This window comes from Zosterops lateralis (assembly GCF_965231275.1).
Source record: "Zosterops lateralis genome assembly, chromosome: 30".
Classification (NCBI taxonomy): domain Eukaryota; kingdom Metazoa; phylum Chordata; class Aves; order Passeriformes; family Zosteropidae; genus Zosterops; species Zosterops lateralis.
The window spans coordinates 5,974,062-5,992,305 of record NC_139790.1 but is presented as its reverse complement, the minus strand read 5'-3'; the positions used below and the strand labels follow the sequence as shown (position 1 = coordinate 5,992,305).

At 59.4% G+C, this 18,244-nt stretch overlaps 3 protein-coding genes across 10 annotated transcripts; 1 reads left to right on the top strand and 2 right to left on the bottom strand.

Moving 5' to 3' along the window:
* Positions 1 to 714: 714 nt before the first annotated feature.
* On the bottom strand, positions 715 to 3,106 carry GNLY (granulysin). 3 transcript variants are annotated; one of them, XM_083880532.1, is made up of 5 exons: positions 2,975 to 3,106; positions 1,876 to 2,000; positions 1,670 to 1,798; positions 1,418 to 1,590; positions 715 to 818 (listed from the first exon to the last, which is right to left on the bottom strand). In XM_083880532.1, exons 1-4 carry the CDS (start codon positions 3,060 to 3,062, stop codon positions 1,423 to 1,425), a joined length of 510 nt encoding a protein of 169 aa, XP_083736658.1. In that variant the 5' UTR covers positions 3,063 to 3,106; the 3' UTR covers positions 715 to 818; positions 1,418 to 1,422. The 3 variants fall into 3 exon arrangements, with proteins under 3 accessions (XP_083736658.1, XP_083736660.1, XP_083736659.1); XM_083880534.1 differs by having other exon boundaries at positions 2,877 to 3,091; XM_083880533.1 differs by lacking the exon at positions 2,975 to 3,106 and adding an exon at positions 2,500 to 2,868.
* Positions 3,107 to 3,142: 36 nt separating this feature from the next.
* POLD2 (DNA polymerase delta 2, accessory subunit) lies at positions 3,143 to 9,345 on the top strand (the record flags this gene model as incomplete). Of its 4 annotated transcripts, none has more annotated exons than XM_083880503.1 (11): positions 3,143 to 3,252; positions 3,862 to 4,111; positions 6,596 to 6,717; positions 7,347 to 7,470; positions 7,548 to 7,662; positions 7,824 to 8,022; positions 8,135 to 8,215; positions 8,524 to 8,681; positions 8,795 to 8,922; positions 8,998 to 9,099; positions 9,188 to 9,345. In XM_083880503.1, exons 2-11 carry the CDS (start codon positions 3,880 to 3,882, stop codon positions 9,343 to 9,345), a joined length of 1,419 nt encoding a protein of 472 aa, XP_083736629.1. In that variant the 5' UTR covers positions 3,143 to 3,252; positions 3,862 to 3,879. The 4 variants fall into 4 exon arrangements, with proteins under 4 accessions (XP_083736629.1, XP_083736626.1, XP_083736627.1 ...); XM_083880500.1 differs by having other exon boundaries at positions 7,344 to 7,470; XM_083880501.1 differs by having other exon boundaries at positions 3,247 to 3,349; positions 7,344 to 7,470.
* Positions 9,346 to 9,463: 118 nt separating this feature from the next.
* Positions 9,464 to 17,041, bottom strand: AEBP1 (AE binding protein 1). Of its 3 annotated transcripts, none has more exons than XM_083880481.1 (21): positions 16,714 to 17,041; positions 16,155 to 16,589; positions 15,850 to 15,912; positions 15,154 to 15,225; positions 14,949 to 15,035; positions 14,314 to 14,430; positions 14,141 to 14,209; positions 13,559 to 13,627; positions 13,405 to 13,479; positions 13,219 to 13,328; positions 13,004 to 13,143; positions 12,831 to 12,915; positions 12,612 to 12,756; positions 12,434 to 12,522; positions 11,984 to 12,107; positions 11,708 to 11,904; positions 11,245 to 11,424; positions 10,834 to 11,173; positions 10,605 to 10,744; positions 10,432 to 10,531; positions 9,464 to 10,351 (listed from the first exon to the last, which is right to left on the bottom strand). In XM_083880481.1, exons 1-21 carry the CDS (start codon positions 17,036 to 17,038, stop codon positions 9,801 to 9,803), a joined length of 3,513 nt encoding a protein of 1,170 aa, XP_083736607.1. In that variant the 5' UTR covers positions 17,039 to 17,041; the 3' UTR covers positions 9,464 to 9,800. The 3 variants fall into 3 exon arrangements, with proteins under 3 accessions (XP_083736607.1, XP_083736608.1, XP_083736609.1); XM_083880482.1 differs by having other exon boundaries at positions 15,850 to 15,909; XM_083880483.1 differs by lacking the exon at positions 14,141 to 14,209.
* Between the last annotated feature and the right edge of the window lie 1,203 nt (positions 17,042 to 18,244).

Here is an 18,244-nt window from a genome sequence, read left to right as displayed (position 1 = left end):
TGCAGGGTCACCCCATGGCTGGGGGGGCACGGTGAGGGGCTGGGGACACAGGGAGTGTCTGTGTCACCCCAAGGGGCAAAGCCACCCAGTGGTGCTGCTCCTGAAGCCCCCAGATCCATGGCTGGCACTGGGATCCCTACAGCGCATTGCAGGAGGGGAAGGGGATCCCCTCTGTTCTGCCTGGCTGCAGCCCTCAGCCCGCAAGATTCTCTCTTCCAATTGGCCAGGGGCCAGAAGAGATTTTCTGCACTCCAATTGGCTGGAATTAAAGACAAGAAAGGAAAAAAAAAAAAGGGGGGGGGGGGTAATGTGGGATTCCCTGTGCTCTGATTGGCTGGGACTGAAGAAGGGATTCCCTGTGCTCAGCTGGGACAGTGCCAATGCCATGTGTTGGGGACAGTGCCAATGATCCCAAGCCCATGGCAGTCCCGGTGCCAAGTGGGTGACAAATCACAGTGCCAAGTGCAGGGACAGATGCAGTGCCAGACATGGGGACATGCTGGTGCACAATGAGGGGACAGTGACAGCCAGGACCACCAAGGTGTGTGGAGGGAACTGCTCACTCCCACTCACATGGGACACAGCCCCACACTACCGCTGGCAGCTTTGGTGACACCTTGGCCCTGCTGGGGGCAGGCCAGGGCCAGACTGTCCCCTGCCAGTGCCTGGTGCCGTATGCCCTTGTCACCATGTCCGTCCAAGACAAGACCCGTGGAGCCAGTGGAGGGACTTTATTGTGGGGGAAGGGGATGGCTAGGCTGTGGAGGCATCAGGGGCTGAAGGGGTGTCAGGGTTTGGGGCACACTCCGGGGCTGTGCCTGTGGAGAAAGAGCGAGCCAGGGGTGAATTGGGGGGCCAACAGAAGCAGCTTCTCTAGCTTTCCCCCTGCTCCACAATGCACTTTGGGGTGACCTGGCTCAGAGCTCCAGCAGGGAAGGTTCAGAAACCCCAAGCACACTCCCACCCCTCCGGCAAGTATGGGGTGCAGGATGTGGGGTGCAAAGTGTGGGATGCAGAGGGGAGATATGCGATCAGGATGTGGGGTGCAGGACATGGAGTTCAGGATCAGGATGCAAGGTGAAGGATCAGAATGTGGAGTGCAGGATGCAGGGTTCAGGACACAGTGCAGGATTGGGACATGGGGTGGAGAACATTTGGTGCAAGATGTGGGTTCAGGATCAGGCTGTAGGGTGCAGGACACATTGCAAGACAGGGGGTGTGGGATTGTGATGCAGGGTGCAGGACATGATGCAGGATGTGGGATGTAGGATTAGGATGAAGAGTGCAGGACACAGAGTATGGGACATGGGGTATTGGGATCAGGATGCAGGATGTGGGATGCAGGACACAGGATGCAGGATGCAGAGTGCAGGATCAGCCCATGGGATGCAGGATCAGGATACAAGTGGGCACTAACCTTGCTCAGGACTGGCAGATGCCTATGGCATTGCAGATATCCCGGGGCATGTCCCCGTTCTGCAGCCCATCGGTGATCTGGTTCTGGTACTTTTTTACCAGCCGCTGACACAGCCTCCCCATGGCCCGGCCCAGCACCTGGCAGCCCTTGTGCAGTGCTGCTGCCACCGCTGCCTGCCAGAGCCAGAGCAGGTCAGGGGCCCATAGGGAGAGGGCCCCCAGCCCAGCCCCTCAGACCCTCATCACCCCTCACCTTGTCAGGGTTGTCACCTGCCAGCGCCTGTATCTTCTTCAAGGCCTTGGTGCACAGGGTGCACTTTATCCCCCTGCCCTGCGCCACACCATCCCTGTCAGCCATGTCATCCCCTTCAGCCACATTCTCCTGTGGGGACACAAAAACCCTCAGGGCTGCCTGGATCCCTGGGTGACCCTGACAGTACTTGAGGGTGGGGTGCTCACCAGGGCCAGGCTGTCCCAGAGGTCCCGGCACTGCTGCTCCCAGCCACAGCGTGTGGCTATGGCCATGTCCCAGCACCAGGACATTGGGTCACCCTGGCAGGATGAGGGGGCTGTGGCCTGTGTTGCTGCATGGGGACAGGACAATGAGCACGGCTGCAGGTGCCCATCACTGAGGTCCCCAGGAACCCTTGAGGTTCCCAGACACCAAAACCACCAGCCTCAGGTATTCAGCCCCATCTCCACCATCCCTCCTGCCTGTACTCACATCCTTCTCTTCCCACCATTCCTAGTTTCCCATACAGATCCTGTCCCCAGCTGCCCCCAGGTGCTGGTCCCAACATGGGCACCACATACATCATCCCTGGCTCCTCAGGCAGGCCCCATCCCTGCTACCCCCAGGTGCTGTTCCCATTAGATTCCATCCCCACAACTCCAAGGCCCCCACCATCCCTCCTGCATGTCCCCTTGCCTTCCTTCCCACATCTCTGAGTGCCTGTCCCCACACAGACCCAGCCCTCCCAAGCTCAACCATCCAGGCTGCCATCCCCACCATCCCAATGTATCTCCTCTCCCCTCCACCTTGGGGTGACCATTACCCCTGGGAAGCAGGAGGGTCCCCATTACCTCCCACCACCAGCAGCAGCAGGAGGAAGATGGAAGACATGGTGAGCCCACAGAGCCGCTGACAGCCGGTGACTGACAGTGGGTGACTGCCTGCGTCCTGAAACCTTTTATAGTGCAGCCACAGGCTGTGGGGGTGGGGGGACCAAAACCCCTAAACTCCTTAAAACCGCTTCTCCCCAAGGCCCTTCCTGCCTCACACCTCCACCCCCACAGGAAGGGGATACGGGGGTTCGGGGGAACATGGGAAAGCTCAGCAGCCCCCAACCTCCCCAGCCTCCTCCCCTCAGGGAAACTGCCCATAAGTTCCCCGAAGTGTGGGGCGGCCAGGGAGAGCCTATCTCGAGATCGGAGAGATCTGTCCCGGGCTGCTCTTGGACCTCTCCGGGCTCTGGGGAGTCCAACGGCCTGAGCTTAAGTGGCCCCCCGGGGTCAGTCTTGGTGTTCTCTCCGGGGTCAGTCATGATGTCCTCTTCACCCCATGGGTTCCGTGGGACCCCGACGTCGATCCCAATGTCTCGCTGTCGCGGTCCGTTCCCGCCGGGGTCGGTCCCCGCCCCCTCCATGTCCCCCTTACAGAGGACTCTCGCACCGCCCCCGGCCCACAGCGGTTGCCATGGCGATATTAACGTAACTTCCGCCGCTAGGTCACACAACTTCCGGGTTTGCGGCGTTCGCGCCTTTTCCCGCCGCAGCCCCACCCCCATGGCGGATCCCGGTGTCGGCGGCGACCCTCGACCTCTGACCCCTCACCCCGTACGTGACCTGCGGGAAGCCCGGGCCGCGGTCGCGGTGGTGTCCCCGTTTGGGAGCGGGGAAGACCACGGTTGGAGGGGCTGGGGAGATCCTGGAGGTCCTGCAGCCTGAGGGGGAATGAGGCGTCGGGATTGGGGATTTGGGGGGTCTATTGTGTCCTTGGCGGGTTTCTGGTGCTAGGTAGGTGTTTGGAGGGGGTCCAGTGCCGCAGGGAGGAGGATTGTGCCAGAGGGAGTGTGTTGGAGTGGCAGTGGTGCCTGGGGATGTCCGGGGGACTATGGCAGGGCCTGAGTCCATTTGGGAGAAGGGGGTCATGGAGGGATCCGGTAGCCAAGGTGTATTTTGTGGGGACTTCAGGTGTCCTGCTCTGTGGAGATTTTAGGAGAGGGTGGTCCCATCATCAAGATGAGTTTGGGGATGCCCTGGGTTGGGAAGAGAGGGGAGGAAGGGGGGCTTAGGGTGTGCGGTGTGCAGAGGGAGGGTCAGAGCCGGACATGGTTTGTATTTTAGGGCTGGGGAAGATAATTTTCAGGGAAACTATTGTGTCTTGGGGTGACAGTGATGGTCAGGTGGGAGCCAGGATTCTTAATTCACCAATTTGTTTTCCAGACCCATCGTTAAACCCCCATGTCCCATGCCATGTTTTCGGAGCAAGCAGCCCCCATGGCACAGGGACTGCTGGCCCCCCCCTCGGCCAAGCCCCCCACCTTCCCCAGGGTGCCTGTGTTGGGCTATTTGGACTGCTCGCAGCCCTTCCAGCTGGGTGAGCGCAGCTTTTCCCGGCAGTACGCCCACATCTACGCCGTGCGCCTCGCTGGGATGCGGCCAGGCCTGGAGCGCTGCGCACGGAGCCAATGGGGTGAGCCTGGGGGCAATCTCCCCTTTATCAGGGCCCAGCCCCAGAAAAAACACTGAGGGGCTGGAGCGTGTCCAGGGGTAGGGGCAAAGCTGGGGTAGGGGCCGGAGCACCAGGAGCAGCTGGGAGGGGCTCAGGCAGGAGAAAAGGAGGTTTAGGGAGGACCTTCTTGCTCACCACAATTTCCTGGCAGGAGGGTGCAGCCAGCAAGGGGTCAGGCTCTGCTCCCCAGGAACAAGGGACAGGACAAGAGGACACAACCTCAAGTTGCACCAGGAGAGGTTCAGATTAGATATTGGGAAAATTCCTTAATAGAAAGGGCTGTCTGGCCCTGGCACAGAGTGCCCAGGGCAGTGCTGGAGTCCCCATCCCTGTGGGGAAATAACAGCTGTATGGATGTGGCACTTGGGAACATAGGTTAGTGGTGGCCTTGGCAACAAAGATCTGTGGAGCTGCCTTTGGATTTTATCTCCGTGTTTGACCAGATTCTGGAGTCCAGAAGTGAGTGAGTGTTCCTGTCCTCAGGCTGGATGTACCCTGCAGGCATCCCTGGGGGCAAGATCCTTCCGGTTGTAGGGGAGTCTGTTCCTGCCAGGCTGTGATCCACCCACAACCTTCCTGCAACTTGTGCAGCTCCAGTGAACCCAGTTTTGCCATTCTCCAGGGGTATTTTACACCCTTGACAGGGGATGTGCAGCAGAGCCCAGCGAAAAGAGCTCAGCCCCTCAGCTCTGGGATGCACAGTAATGATAGGATAATCCATTTGCAGTTGGATTATGTGGTATTCCTGTTGCAGCTCCCACCTAGAGTTCTGACCCTGGGACAAACTGCATTCCCCATCACAGAAGGGGGTGTAGGCAGGGAGAACACAATTGTCTTTGTCACATCGCCCCACACACTTTTGGGAACAGGAGTTGAGTGTGAGGTTTGTCAGGGTGGAACCGAGGGGCCCTGGCCAGGAAGTGGGGTACAGGAGGGTGCAGGGGGGTGAGAGGTGCTAGTTGTGCCAGTGGGGGCTGTTTCCTGGTTGGGAGGGGGGTTGTGGTTCTGCGGGTGGGACCCTCACACTCAGAGTTTCCATTCGCAGGATGAAGCAATGCTGGCGCTGCTGGGACTCTGCCCTCCCCGGGCTGAGCACAGCCTGTGATTGAATCTCGTTCAGCTTTGCCCTTCTATGGGCAAAAACCCCTTCAGTGGAAGCTTTTGGGCCAGATGCCTGTTTTTGTGCTCTCCCCAGTCCCATGGGCTGTGTGGAAGCAAAGCCAGTGCTGCTCCCACAGCAGATGTCATTTCTTGGTTGGCCACCCTGGACTTTGCCAAGTGTGACAGGACCTAATGGTTTGTAAAACTCTACCTCCTGGAGCCCTGAGATGGGACCAGATTTTGGAGTTTGTCTCCCAGCAGGAAGCGCTTGCAGGCAAAAATCTGGACAGGACAGCCCCCTCCCCCCAAACACATATTTTGGGGAGTTTGAGCCAAAAATAAGACATTTCAACAGGATTGTTTTTGTTCTGACTCAGACTGTTTGCATTCCTAGGCTCGGGAATCCATGTTTCCAGTGTGGGGTGCCAGGGATGGCAGCGGGGTGCTCTCCCTGGGACAAGAGTCACGTTCAGCAGCGCGTGATGAGCAAAGTGAGATTTTTGGGAGGAGAAATGTCACCCAGAAAGGATGAGGAGCTGGTGCAGGCAGTGTTGTTTTGGGAGAGGAGACCAGGAGCAGATTCCTTGCTCTTCTCCAGGGCCTGAGGCTCAGGATGAACTTCACAGGCTGTTTTAAACAGGGAATGACAGTCCCATAGCCATATACTGGATGGAAGGACACACACTGGATGGGGCTGGAGCACCTCTGGGTCCCCAGGCATGGGGTAAGAAGTTTTGGACACACAGGGAGATTTTTGCTCCTCAGCCACAGAGTGGATGCAGCTGGGGCTACAATGCTTCTTCCAGCTCCTGAGGTTCTCCCAGCCTGTATCCGCTGTGGATCTCTGCCTAAAGCCCAAGGACTTGTCAGCATGCCAGGATCTTCTCTGAATGTGATGGGGATCCTGAATTCCATCAGGGGTCTGGGCAGAGGATCTAGCTCTGTCAGAGATCAGGTTTAGAGGTGTTGAGTGATCTCCTGCCTGTCAGCTCCCAGTAGGATGTTTGGGTCATCCCCTGGGTGATGAGCAGGAACAGCAACCCCTCATGCCCAAGGGCAAGAACACTGCATTCTGGACCCTTCCCAGACTGAGCTGTTACTGGGAGATCAACACACCATCATGACCCAGCTTTCCCCTCAGCACTGAGGAAATGCCTGCAGGCTTGCAGGCTCTGGTATGCACCTCGGCCCCATCTGGCCCACATATGTCTGTTTGGCGCCGTGCCTCGAGGAAAAGCAAGAGACTTCCCAACATTCCCCAGCACCTCTTGCTGGCCTCGATGCTGGGACTTTTCAGCTGCTCCCGCCATCACCCCAAGGCCACTGACCCAAGTCTCTTCACAGGGAATGACATTGTGCTGCGGAAGCTCTCGGAGCTGCAGGCAGGAGAGAAGTGCTGCGTAGTGGGGACACTCTTCAAGGCTATGCAGCTCCAGCCCTCCATCCTGCAGGAGATCAGTGAGGAGGTAATGGGCTCACCCCCTCCTCCTCCCCACAGCTCAGGGGGTTGTGCCAGCACACCTGAGAACTCAGCTGGGTTTCCATGGCTTCCTTGTGCTTGTTATAGCCAGGGAGCTAGCAGGGATTTGAGCAGATGGCCTGTGCCCAGCCTGTCCCTGGATGCCACCTTGGTGCCACCTCTTGGTGTGTTCTGACTCATTAAAAAATCATGGAAATACATCATGGGTTGGGTTGGAAGAGACCTTAAAGCTCATCCATGGGCTAGGGTACCTTCCACTGTGTCAGGTTGCTTCAAGCCCCATCCAGCCTGGCCTTGAATACTTCCAGGGATCCAGAGGCAGCCACAGCTTCTTTGGGCAACCTGTGCCAGGGCCTCATCACTCTCACAGAGTATTTCTTCCCCATATCCAATCTAAACCTTTGTCCGTCTGTTCCCCCCTGGCTTGCCACTACTCTTGCTCAGTGATGCTTTTCCAGTGCTCAATGAAACCAGCCCATCTGGGGGTTTCCAGCTGCCGGCGCCCCCAGCTGGGGTGTTGGCTGTAGCCAGGGGATGGGGGCTGGGGTTGGGAAGGATCCTTGGGGGCTGCTAGTCCTTGCTGAGGCCATCAGAGCTGTTCCTGTGCCCTAGCAGCACAACCTGGTGCCTCAGCCACCCCTGCCTAAGTACATCCAGCCCTCTGACGAGCTGATTCTGGAGGATGAGCTTCAGCGGATCAAGCTGGAAGGAGCCATTGATGTGCAGAGGCTGGTGACAGGTAAGGGACAGGGTGGCTCTGTGGTGATACCCACCCTGCAGGGGCTGGCCAGAGATTACTGTCTGCTCTGTCACAAGGGACCATCTTGGCTGTGTACGGCTCTGAGCAGGATGATGGCAGATTCCTGGTAGAGGATCACTGCTTCGCCAACTTGCCACCACCGCTGCCCTGGAATGGTCCCAGCTCCGACCGGTGAGTCATCAGCAGCAGCACTGTGTCCGTGCTGTGTCTCTGAGTCCCTTATGTCAAGAGGGCTGGCAAGGGGTCTGGGCCCCCTGTCCCAGCTCTCTGACACTGCTAAGTTTGGGAGCGTGGCACACTGCCTGAGCCTCTCCATCCATCCATCCATCCAGGTTTGTGCTGCTGGCCTCGGGACTGGGGCTGGGTAGTGTGAGTGGGGAGGCCCTGCTCAGCACTCAGCTGCTGGTGGATGTGGTAACAGGGCAGCTGGGTGCAGAGGGTGAGCAGAGCTGTGCTGCCCACATCATCCGTGTCATTCTGGCTGGGAATCTGCTAAGCCAGAACACGCAGAGCCGAGACACCATCAACAAGGTATGGCAAGGAGGGGGCTGCAGCCTTGCAGTGCTTTTGGGGTGCTAGGAGGGTGTGGGGAGAGGGAAGAGGGAGTGCAGGGTTGTCCCTCACTGTCTTCCTGCTCACCCAGGCCAAGTACTTGACCAAGAAGACACAGGCTGCAAGTGTGGAGGCTGTGAAGATGCTGGATGAGATCCTGCTGCAGCTCTGTGTGAGTGCATGGGGTTGGCTGGGGAATCAGGCTCCTTTGGGGGAGAGTGCCTTATTCCTGAGGTGGGGTAGCAGTCTGGAGTGCCAGGTGGCAAAACCCCCTTCCCCAGCACCCAACTTCCCTTTGAGCACCCCATATGGGGAGGCATATCACAGCCCGGCTCCAAATCCTTCTCCTGGGATCTAGCCTCCTTGGCGAAACCAAGTGGGGTGTCCTGGGGAAAGAGAACAGCAGTGACACCACGGCTTTCCTCTGAGCCCCCTTGGAGGGCACTTTGGCCACCCAGTTGATCCCTGCTCTACCCACAGACTTCTGTGCCTGTGGATGTGATGCCCGGTGAGTTTGACCCCACCAACTACACGCTGCCACAGCAGCCTCTGCACCGCTGCATGCTGCCCCTAGCCAGTGCCTACACCACTCTGCGCCTTGTCACCAATCCCTACCAGGCCAACCTGGACGGTGTCAGGTAAACAAACCTGGTGCACTACCAGCTCTGGTGACTGTCAGTGGAGTGAGACCATGGGACATGTCCCAGCATGTCCAGCATCTAAAGCTCCCCTTCTTTCCCCCATAATGTAGGTTTTTGGGGACGTCAGGACAAAACATCAGTGATATCTTCAAATACAGCAGCATGGACAACTACCTGGAGATCCTGGAGTGGACACTACAGGCAGGACACATCAGCCCCACAGCCCCAGACACCCTGGGTATGGTGAGGGCTGGGGGGTTGTTGAATGGGGGGCTTTGCCAGGGGCTCCCCCCCTAATTCCAACATTCCCCAGGCTGTTACCCCTTCTACAAATCTGACCCGTTTATCCTCACTGAGTGCCCTCACGTCTACTTCTGTGGCAATGCACCCCACTTCGAGTCCAAGCTGCTCCAAGGTGGGTCTCACAGCACACCTAGATCCTCGCAGGGGCTGGGAACCTGTGCCAGGGAACTCCTCTGCTTGACACCCACCTATGTTTGCAGGGAAGGAGGGGCAGCGGGTGCTGCTGGTGACGGTGCCAGACTTCAGTGCCACGCAGACCGCCTGCCTCGTCAACCTGCGTGACCTCACCTGCCAGCCCATCACCTTCTCTGGCTTTGAGGCTGACAATGAGGACAGGGACATAGAAGTTTGCCACTGACCACACAGAGGGCACAGACTTCACAAGCCCCCACCCCTCAAGGGGGCATGGCATCCACTGTCTTTGTCTGTCCTCTGGGAAGGTGACAGAGCTGGGGAAGCACTGGAGGGACAAGATGTTCATACCAATATAACTTGATTTATTTGTGTAACAAAAACTGTATAGAGGGGAGAAAGGCTATGTTTGCCTCCATGGGCCCTGCCCAGGAGAGCAGTACCACCCCTGCCACCCCACTGGGACGCAGACAGTGGGCTGGCAATGCCCAGCTCCGAGGGATGGGGTAGCATGTCCCTGACAGCACCCAGCTGTTGGCAACAATGCTTGCAGTCCTTGGACGCAGCAAGGTGAGGGGCTTGATCCCACCTGGAACAGCTGCCTGGGTTCAGGGAAGATGTTGGAAGCGGATGCTGAAGCACCCGACCATGGCTTGAAGCAGAGTGAGAGGTCAAGTGTCCCTAGTCCCCAAAGTTTACGGTATAGGTTTCGGCCGTAGTGAGGGGCTGTGCTGTCCCTGTGTGCAACTCCCAGCCCTCCATCTCTGTCACCAGCTCAGTGACAACCTCTGTCTCAGTGTCCATCTCCCAGGTGCTAGCAGTGGGTGGCTCCTGACTCCAGGGCATGTAGGCTGTGCTGCTGAAGGGGAAGGGCAGGGCTGTGGTGGATGGTGGGGCCGTGGGGCTACTAGTGGCCATGGTGGCGTTGAGGCGCCGCAGCCGCATCTGCTCCCGCAACCGCATGCGGTGCCGCAGGCGCATCCGCAGGCGCAGGTGCTCGCGGGGTGTCATGGGCCTGCCAGGCACCACGCGGCGGATCGGCCGGTTCCCGTTCATAGCCATGATCTCCCGGATGCGCTTCCAGTTGGAGCGAGACAGGACAAAGTTGCACTGTGTGGCCCCAATGTCATAGAGGACATGGCAAGTCTTAACGCTGGGGTTGTAGCCCTCGGCCCGTGCCGTCACGCGGTACTCGCCCGGGTTCAGGATGCGCCAGTAGTCCCCGCCGCTGGCTGCAGATATGGGGGGCAGCAGGGTGGGGTGGGGCTGGCACAGTGATGCTGGTACCCTGCCAGCACCTCGCAGTACCTACCTGTCCTGACATTGTGGTTGATGCCCCCCACCACAATGGTGGCATTGGCAATGGGCTCTCCCTGCTGGTCTGTCACCACACCCTTGATTCCCCGGTGGATCTGAGTGAGGAAAAGGGATGAGTAGAACTGTGAGGGACAGGTGGGGCAGCTATGGCCATGTCCCAGTAGACACCTGCTCCATGAAGGTGAGCAGAGACTCCTTGTTATTCTCCCACTCCTGCTGCAGCTCACTCTCATGGGGGAACTTGTCACAGCCCAGGTAAATGGAAAGCTCCAGGCAGTTGGTGTGCAGGTAGCTGAAGTCATTCATACCTGCAAGAGCATAGACATGCCCACCCATCCACTTGCTCACCTGCCAGCGGCCAGGTTATGGGGCAGACACACCACTGGCCCCAACTTACTGCCAGCCTGGGGGTGCCACTTGGCACCCTGCACAATGCCCATGGCGTTGGTTACATCCGGTCCGTGGCAGCCCCCACGGAAGGTCTCGGTCATGGTGAGGTGTGCCGAGGCGTAGGAGATGGCGAGCCAGCGGAACACAGCATGGTCAGGTGTCTCCTGCAGCTCGGGGTGCTCATCCTCATAGTCCAGTGGACGAGGGGCAGCTGCTGGTGTTGGGGGGCTGGGTCGGGCCATGTCGAAGGGGAAGGACACCAGCTTCTCCCCACCCTGCAGGTTGGCTCCCAGAACAAAGGGGTTCTTGTCCATCCATGCCATGACAGCCCGTGTCTCCACTGCCACCTGTGAGGCAGGCACAGGGCATGAGGTATCACCCTCTGCCACCCTCTCACCTTGCCCTGTACCGCACTCACCGCCGCATCCTCGGATAGGTAGTGTTCTGGGATGGGGATATGGTGGTTGGGGAACTGGTGGGGCACCAGCCGCCTCTCCTCGGCTGCCCATAGCGCTGAGGCCAGGTCGGGGAAGTTCTCAAAGAGGTCAAAGCCTTCCTCTGTCCAATGGCCCAGTGCCCAGTTGCCCAGTTCAGAGCCCTGCGGGCAGCCCAGGACACTGGTGAGTCTGGGGCGTTGCATCCCACCACCCATGTCTCATCCCACTGCTCCAGGTCCCATCCCCTTCTCTGACACATCTCAGGTGCCTAGCTTGGAGCCTTGTGGCCAGCCCAGGGCAGTGGTGAGGGGGGGACTTTATCCTACAGCTTTGCCATCCCATCCCACTGCCCCACAGCCCATCCCAGCACCCCACATCCTACTCCACTGCTCCACTGTCCAATCTCACTGCCTCATGGCCCATCCCACCCTGCTGCCCCCTCACCGCTTCATGGGCCAGCTCATAGCCATCAGGGTTGAGGGACGGAATGAGGTGGATGCGGGTGTCGGTGATCAGGCCCTGCACGCGGGGATTCCCGTCCTGGTACTCCTTGCACAAGAACTGCATCAGCAGCAGCAGCAGCTCCCGGCCCAATGCCTCATTCCCATGCAGCCCCGCCGTGTACCGGAACTCAGGCTCACCTGGAGACAGGGGCCGAGGAGGGTCAGCAAACACCTGGGACCATGGCTGGGAGCCCTCAATCCCTCACACCTCCCTCACCTGTCTCATGCTCGCCTGGGTTGTCAGAGACCTCCATGGCATAGATCTTCAACCCCCGTGAGCTCTTGCCAATGTTGTAGATGCGAGTGATGGTGGGACACTCCTCATTCACCACCTTCATCAGCTGCAGGGTGGGAGAGATGGGGGCAGTGCTTGGGGGGACAAGCCCACACCCTGCAGAGAATCCCACGTCCATGGAGGATCCCATTCTATGAAGATGCCCACCACCATGCAAGTGCCCACAACCACAGAGAATGCCATACCCCAAAGATGTACCCACCACCATAGAGGTGTCCACTCCGCATGGCAGATCCCACCCCACAGAGGATCCACAACCATGGGTGTTCCAATCCCACAGAGGATCCCACTCAAATCATTTGTTAACAGAGTATTCCATCCTCTACAGAGTATCTCAATCCCCACCGGATCTGCCCCCCTAGCAGTGCCCACCTGCCTCATGTCCTTGTAAGAGTGGTGTCGGAAGTCTAGGTTGTCTGTGGAGGTCACCTCGTTCTGCTGGGTATAGTAGCTGCTGACAGCTGTGGAAGGGACAGGGACACAGCAGCAGAGGATGGCTGGAGAGATCCCACCCCCTGTGACCCCCAGGCTGCTTTGGAGTGACTGTTACCAGAGAGGGGACACCCCAGGACCTCAAGGCGCAGGCAGAGGCTCCCATTCCAGCGCTGGGGGTAGATGCGGATATACCGGGCCACCACTGGTTCAGGGAACTCACTCAGCACCGGCGTGTCTTTGTCCACGTTGCCGTAAAACATCTGCCAAGCAGGGAGAGATGTACCCAAGAGGGTCACCACTGTTCCCATGTCACCCACCCAGAACAGGTCCCCACCATCTCCTCGTAGCCATTGCTGTACATCACCCAGTGTTGGCTGTCATTGCTGAAGCCCACATAGAAGCTGGTGACAAAGTCATCACTGTGGGAGGACAGAGACAGGTTGGGACAGGGGTCCCCACACTGCTCCCCTGTCCCACGTCCCTGGCTCCACCCCCACGTCCCCATACTGGATCTGGGAGTCGCGCCCCTGGGTGATGACACCGGTGAACATGGTGATGCGGCGGGTGTCCACCTCGAGCCAGTGTGCCCGGCTGTCATCCTCAGCACACCACGCCCCATCAAAGAAATCGTCCTCGTTGGTGCCTGCCTGGGGAGCAGTGAGTGGGATGTGGGTGGAGGTGTCACCATGACCCATGGGCTGTGTACTGGGGGTGACCCTCACCTGCATGTTGAGGCGGCCGCGCTGGGCACCCAGCCCATGACGCAGCATGGAGGAGGCCAGGATCTGGTCATCCTCAATGCGGTGGGACTCCAGCCCAACTGGGGGACACCCTGGGGACAGCAGGGGGTGATGGGCTTCCTCTGCCCAGCAGGGTGTCCCTGTAACCACAGGAATGGGGACACTCACTTTTCTTCTCTGCTGGAGGGGCCCATTCTTCCTCATCTGGACCCCACTTCTTTCCTCCTGTTTTTTTGGGTTTTCCTGGGAAAGGAAAAGGCACAGTGAGGGGGGCAGGGACAGGGACAGGTGTGAGGGGACAGGAATGGGGGCTGCCACCCACCTTTGCGGTTCTGGCCCTTCTCCGTCCAGCGCTCCTCCTCCTCCTCTTCCTCCTCTTTCTTGGGCTTCACTGTTGGTGAGGTGATACCCACTCCAGGGACATGACACCAATCCCAAGAACATGCCACCCACCTCAAGCACTGATGCTAGGGGTGTGACACCCACCCTGGGAACATGCCCCCTCCCTGGGGATGTGGCACTCACCATGCAGATATATCACTCACCCCAGGGACATGCCACCTACTCCAGGGATGTGCCACCATCCCTGAAGACATGACGCCCACTTTGGTGATGTGACATCTACTCCAGCGAGGTGACACCATGCAGATACGTCACCTATCTTAGGGACGTGCCACTGACCATAGGACATGTGACCCAGCCTGATGATGTGCCACCCACCACAGGAATCTGACACCCACCATGGGGATGTAACCCACCCCAGGGACATGCCATCCTCCCTGCGGCTCTGCTGTCAACCCTGGGGCACACATGCCCACCGTGTGCACACGATCCCCCCGCTGGGCCCTGCCCACCCCACCCAGCCTCTTCCACTGCCTCTCACAGGGTCTGATTTTCTCCTCACCCATCTCCATCCTGTCCTCTTTGTCCGGGTGTTTGTGGGGCTTTGTTGGGAGGGGCAGCCCATAGGTCCCTGCGGAGCACAGGGTGGGGGGCTGGGACAACTCTCTGGAGACTGGTGGGGCAGGGATGATTGGGGGTGCTGAGGTGCCTCGTCCTTCCCAGTTCATCACTCACAGTCATCATAGTCAGGTGGCTCGAAGCCCTCACCATAGTCCCCTTCAGTCACTGGGCCAGGCAAGGGGGGCTGCGGGAGGGGCTGCAGGGGGGGTTGCGGGGGGTGCTCCTCTGGCTCTGCTTGGGGGAAGGGAGAAAGGGGCTGTGCTGGAGATAGGAAGGCAGTGAGGGTCCCATGTCCCTGCAGGGTCCCTATGGAGTCAGCATGCCCCTCTGGAACCCACATTTCCCTTTCATATTCCCATGTACCATGAGGTCTGCATGTCCCCACCGGACCCCTCTGTATCCCACTGGGATGCCCATGTCCCCAAAAGATCCCCACACCTCTAGTGTCCTCCCAAGAGTGTCCCATGCATTGCTAGGAATTCCATGTCCCTATGGGGTTCTCCATACCCACACAGGGTCCCCATGTTCCTGCAGGGTTCTCTGTGTCCCTACAGGACCCCTCTATGTCCCCATAGGATTCCCATGCCACTAAGAGATCCCCACACCCCTACAGGATCCCTGCGCCCCTTATGCTGTCCTCATGTTTACCCCAGCTCCAGGCTGCTTCCCTGGGTTCCCAAGGCTGGGGACTGTGCCCCAACCACACCCTGAATAGTGCCAGCCTCCCATGTCCCCATCCTCCCACATACGTGTCTCCTCAGGCTGGGGCCAGACCCGCTCAGGTCTCCTCCTGCTTGGGGGCTTGGGGTGCTTCTGCTGCCGCCGGATGTACTCAACTGGGGACACAGAGGGTGGCACTGGCTTTGTAGTGATAGGTGGGAGGGGACATGCCCTCTTTCTCTCCCTGCAGGCCAGGGGCCCTGGTGGCCCCCCACCTATACCCCTGCACCGTACAGTCCTCGTAGTCCTCCCGCTCCAACTGCTCATTGTAGTCCAGAGTCGGGGGTTCTGGCTCCTCAGGGACCTCTGCGGAGAAGGGATACATGGAGAAGGGGCACAGGGTGTCACTAGGGTGCAGACAGGCACAGGGAGGTGGCACTTGAGAACAGGAAAGAGGCCCTGAGGTAAGTGTGATAGCCTTGGGGCACATAGGAGGTGACATGAGAGAGCAGGGTGTCCTGGGTTGACAGTGCTCTCATGTGAGTTGTTCGCTGAGAGTTGTTCGCAGCCAGGATGTCAAGTATGATGTCGATGATGACATGTCCGATCCCCTTGAAGGAACCTCTAAGACATATACCCCAGGACACAGGGAATTAGTCCAGAGTGTAGTAGAGTGCAGGGAAATGACACCAGGGAGGAGGGAGATGGCTCTGGAGTGTAAGGTGATGGCACTGGGATACAGGGAGATGGAGCTGGGACACAGGAAGGTGACATAGGGGCACATTTGGGAACAAGGAGGTGGCCCATATTGCAGGAATATGACCCTGGGGAGCTGGGACGTGGCATTGGGGTGCAGAAAAGTGGTATTTGGGGACAGAGAGGTGGTCCCAAGACACAAGGAGATAGCCCCAGGGTGCAGAGGAGTGGCCCTGGCCTACAGAGGAGTGTCCCCAAGACATAGGGTAGTGGCCTTGGAGACTGGGCACTCACCCGGCTGGGGCTCAGGGTTCCAGTCCTCCCGGCCTAGTCCCCAGCGCTCATTTGGCAGCTCTTCTAAGAACAGAGACAGAGTGAGGGGCTGGTGTGGCCTCCCTAGGCACCTGTCCAGGCCTCCTCTAGCCCCACAGTGGGAAGAAAATTCCATGGGAAGAAATGCGAGGAGACAGAGGGGAAACCCAAGGGGACAAACCCTGGCCAGCTGTAGGGTGCTGCTGAGCTCAGGCAGCTGAGCATGATGTGGGGTGACCTCCCACCACAACCCCACTAGTGGAAAGATGGGTGTCCCCAAAACTCACCTCGGACACCTCCATCCTCCTCCTCCTTCTCCTCCTCCTCCTCCTTGTTGTGCAAAGGCTCCAGGCTCTCTTCATCCTCCTTGCCCAGTGAGGGCTGCAGGGTCGTGGGGGGTTCAGTGGGGGGGCCTGGCGGCACTGGTGGCTTCTTGCCAGAGGGTTTGGCGGCCTTGGGTGGTTTCTCCTTGGGCTTTTTGGAGCCTTTTGAGGGTTTTTCAGAGCCTTTTGGAGTTTTTTCAGAGCCTTTTGGTGGGTTTTCAGAGCCTTTTGGTGGCTTCTCCTTCGATTTCTTGGGGGGTTTGTTCTTGCCCCGGTCCTTGTCCTTGACCTTGTCTTTATTCTTCTTGGGGTCCCGGGGTCTCTCCTTGAGCTTCTTGGGGGGTTTTTCCTTCTTCCCCTTCCTGGGTTTCTCAGGCTCCATCAGTGACCCTGGAGAGCCTGAAGGGACAGAAGTGAGGGGGCAGCCACTCCGAGGCAGGGTGAGCATGGGAGGGCTCAGCTGGGGGGTCCCCCCCGACCTCGCCACCCCGTTCCCCGTGGGATCCTGGTGCCAATCACTCACCGGTGCCGAAGCCCAGCTCACTACCGTCCCCGTCCCGGTCCCCGCCATTCCCGGGTCCAAGGAAGCCCCGCAGAAACTCCTCGATCTCGGCGTCGGTGAGAGCGGGGGGGCCCGGGGCTGCCCCCGGTGCCGGTACCGGCAGTAGCGGCAGCAGCGCGGCCGTCAGCAGGAGGCAGGAGAGGGGCGGCCCCGCCGGGATCATCGCGCTCCACACCGGCCCCACTCCCCGAAAGCTCCGAGTGCCCCGGACGGGCGGGCTGGGGGCGGTGCTGCGGCCGGGGGCGGCACCGAGCGGCGGCGGCGCCTCGCGGGATCCGCTCAGCATCGAGGTGGCACTGGCGCTTAACGGGACCGGGAGGGCACTGAAGAGACAGGCACCGACACAGTCACTGTCGCCAGCCCGGTGCTGGCACTGCACCGGGGCCAGGACTGCCGGGAACTCGCATTGAACCCGCACTGATACCGCGCGGGACTGGCGCTGCCTGGCACCCTCACTGGCACTGGCACCGGCACTGGCACCGGCGCTGCCGAGGACCCGCGCTGCGCTGGCACCGGCACTGGCAGTGGTACCGGGACTGTCACTGGCACCGGCACTGCCTGGGATTGGTACCGAGCTCATACTGGTGCTCTGTGAGGCCTGGGATGAAGGGGCTGGCATTGCATCAGCACTTGCAGGGCGTGGGGACCAGGAAGACACTGGCACCAGCCCTGGCACCAGCACACCAGCCCCACATGCCGTGTGTAAGGGCCTGGCCACAGGGCTGGCACCCGGCCGGGCGCTGGCAACTGGGCCCGCAGCAGTGGCACCGATGCCACGCTCCTAGCACAGCCGGGCACACAGCACATGCCTGTACCCCCGTACCCCCGCTGTTCTGCACATGCAGCTACAGCGCCTCACACACCAGTGCTCCACCTGCATGAGGACCAGGCACGCACCTACTAGATCCGTGACACTGCAGGCACAGCACATGGGAACCACATCACTCGGAGCAGCACATGGACACACTGCACGTGTTAGGACACTGAATGTGGGACATGCACAGCACATGGAACACGCACCGCACATGCACACAGAACACACACAGGTCACACATTGTACATGACATTCAGCACACAGAACACACACTGCACGTGGACCTGACACACAGAACACATACACACACATACACGGGTCACACACTGGACATGACACCCAGCACACAGAATGCACACGGGTCACACACTGCACATGAGCCCCTGCACACGTGTGGCAGTGCCTTGGGTTACCCACACGGCACACAGAGGAAGCACACACAGGGGATACAGTGCACATGCATTACACATATGTGACACATCTGCACACACTGCACATGCATTACCGATATGTGACACCGTCCCCGAACCCCCCTGCTTGCAGGGTTGAGGTTCAGCCTGGGGGGTGCACCTCCAGGGTGTCCCCTGGGGCGCTGGGGGCCGCTAGGGGGTGATGCTGGGGGTGCACTGGGTGTTCTCCATCCGCCCAGGCCCTGCAGGCTCCCTGGGCAGCGGTGGT

What these genes read in the sequence shown, in the direction of transcription:
- GNLY (XM_083880532.1), bottom strand. Translation starts at nt 3,062, where the DNA reads ATGGAGGGGGCGGGGACCGACCCCGGCGGGAACGGACCGCGACAGCGA. An exon ending in GGTCCCACGGAACCCATGGG is followed by an intron (nt 2,001 to 2,974) that starts GTGAAGAGGACA and finishes GTCCCCATGCAG; the next exon opens with CAACACAGGCCACAGCCCCC. An exon ending in TCTGGGACAGCCTGGCCCTG is followed by an intron (nt 1,799 to 1,875) that starts GTGAGCACCCCA and finishes GTGTCCCCACAG; the next exon opens with GAGAATGTGGCTGAAGGGGA.
- AEBP1 (XM_083880481.1), bottom strand. Translation starts at nt 17,038, where the DNA reads ATGCTGAGCGGATCCCGCGAGGCGCCGCCGCCGCTCGGTGCCGCCCCC. An exon ending in GCCACCTGACTATGATGACT is followed by an intron (nt 14,210 to 14,313) that starts GTGAGTGATGAA and finishes TGTGCTCCGCAG; the next exon opens with GGACCTATGGGCTGCCCCTC. An exon ending in GAAGGGCCAGAACCGCAAAG is followed by an intron (nt 13,480 to 13,558) that starts GTGGGTGGCAGC and finishes TTCCTTTCCCAG; the next exon opens with GAAAACCCAAAAAAACAGGA.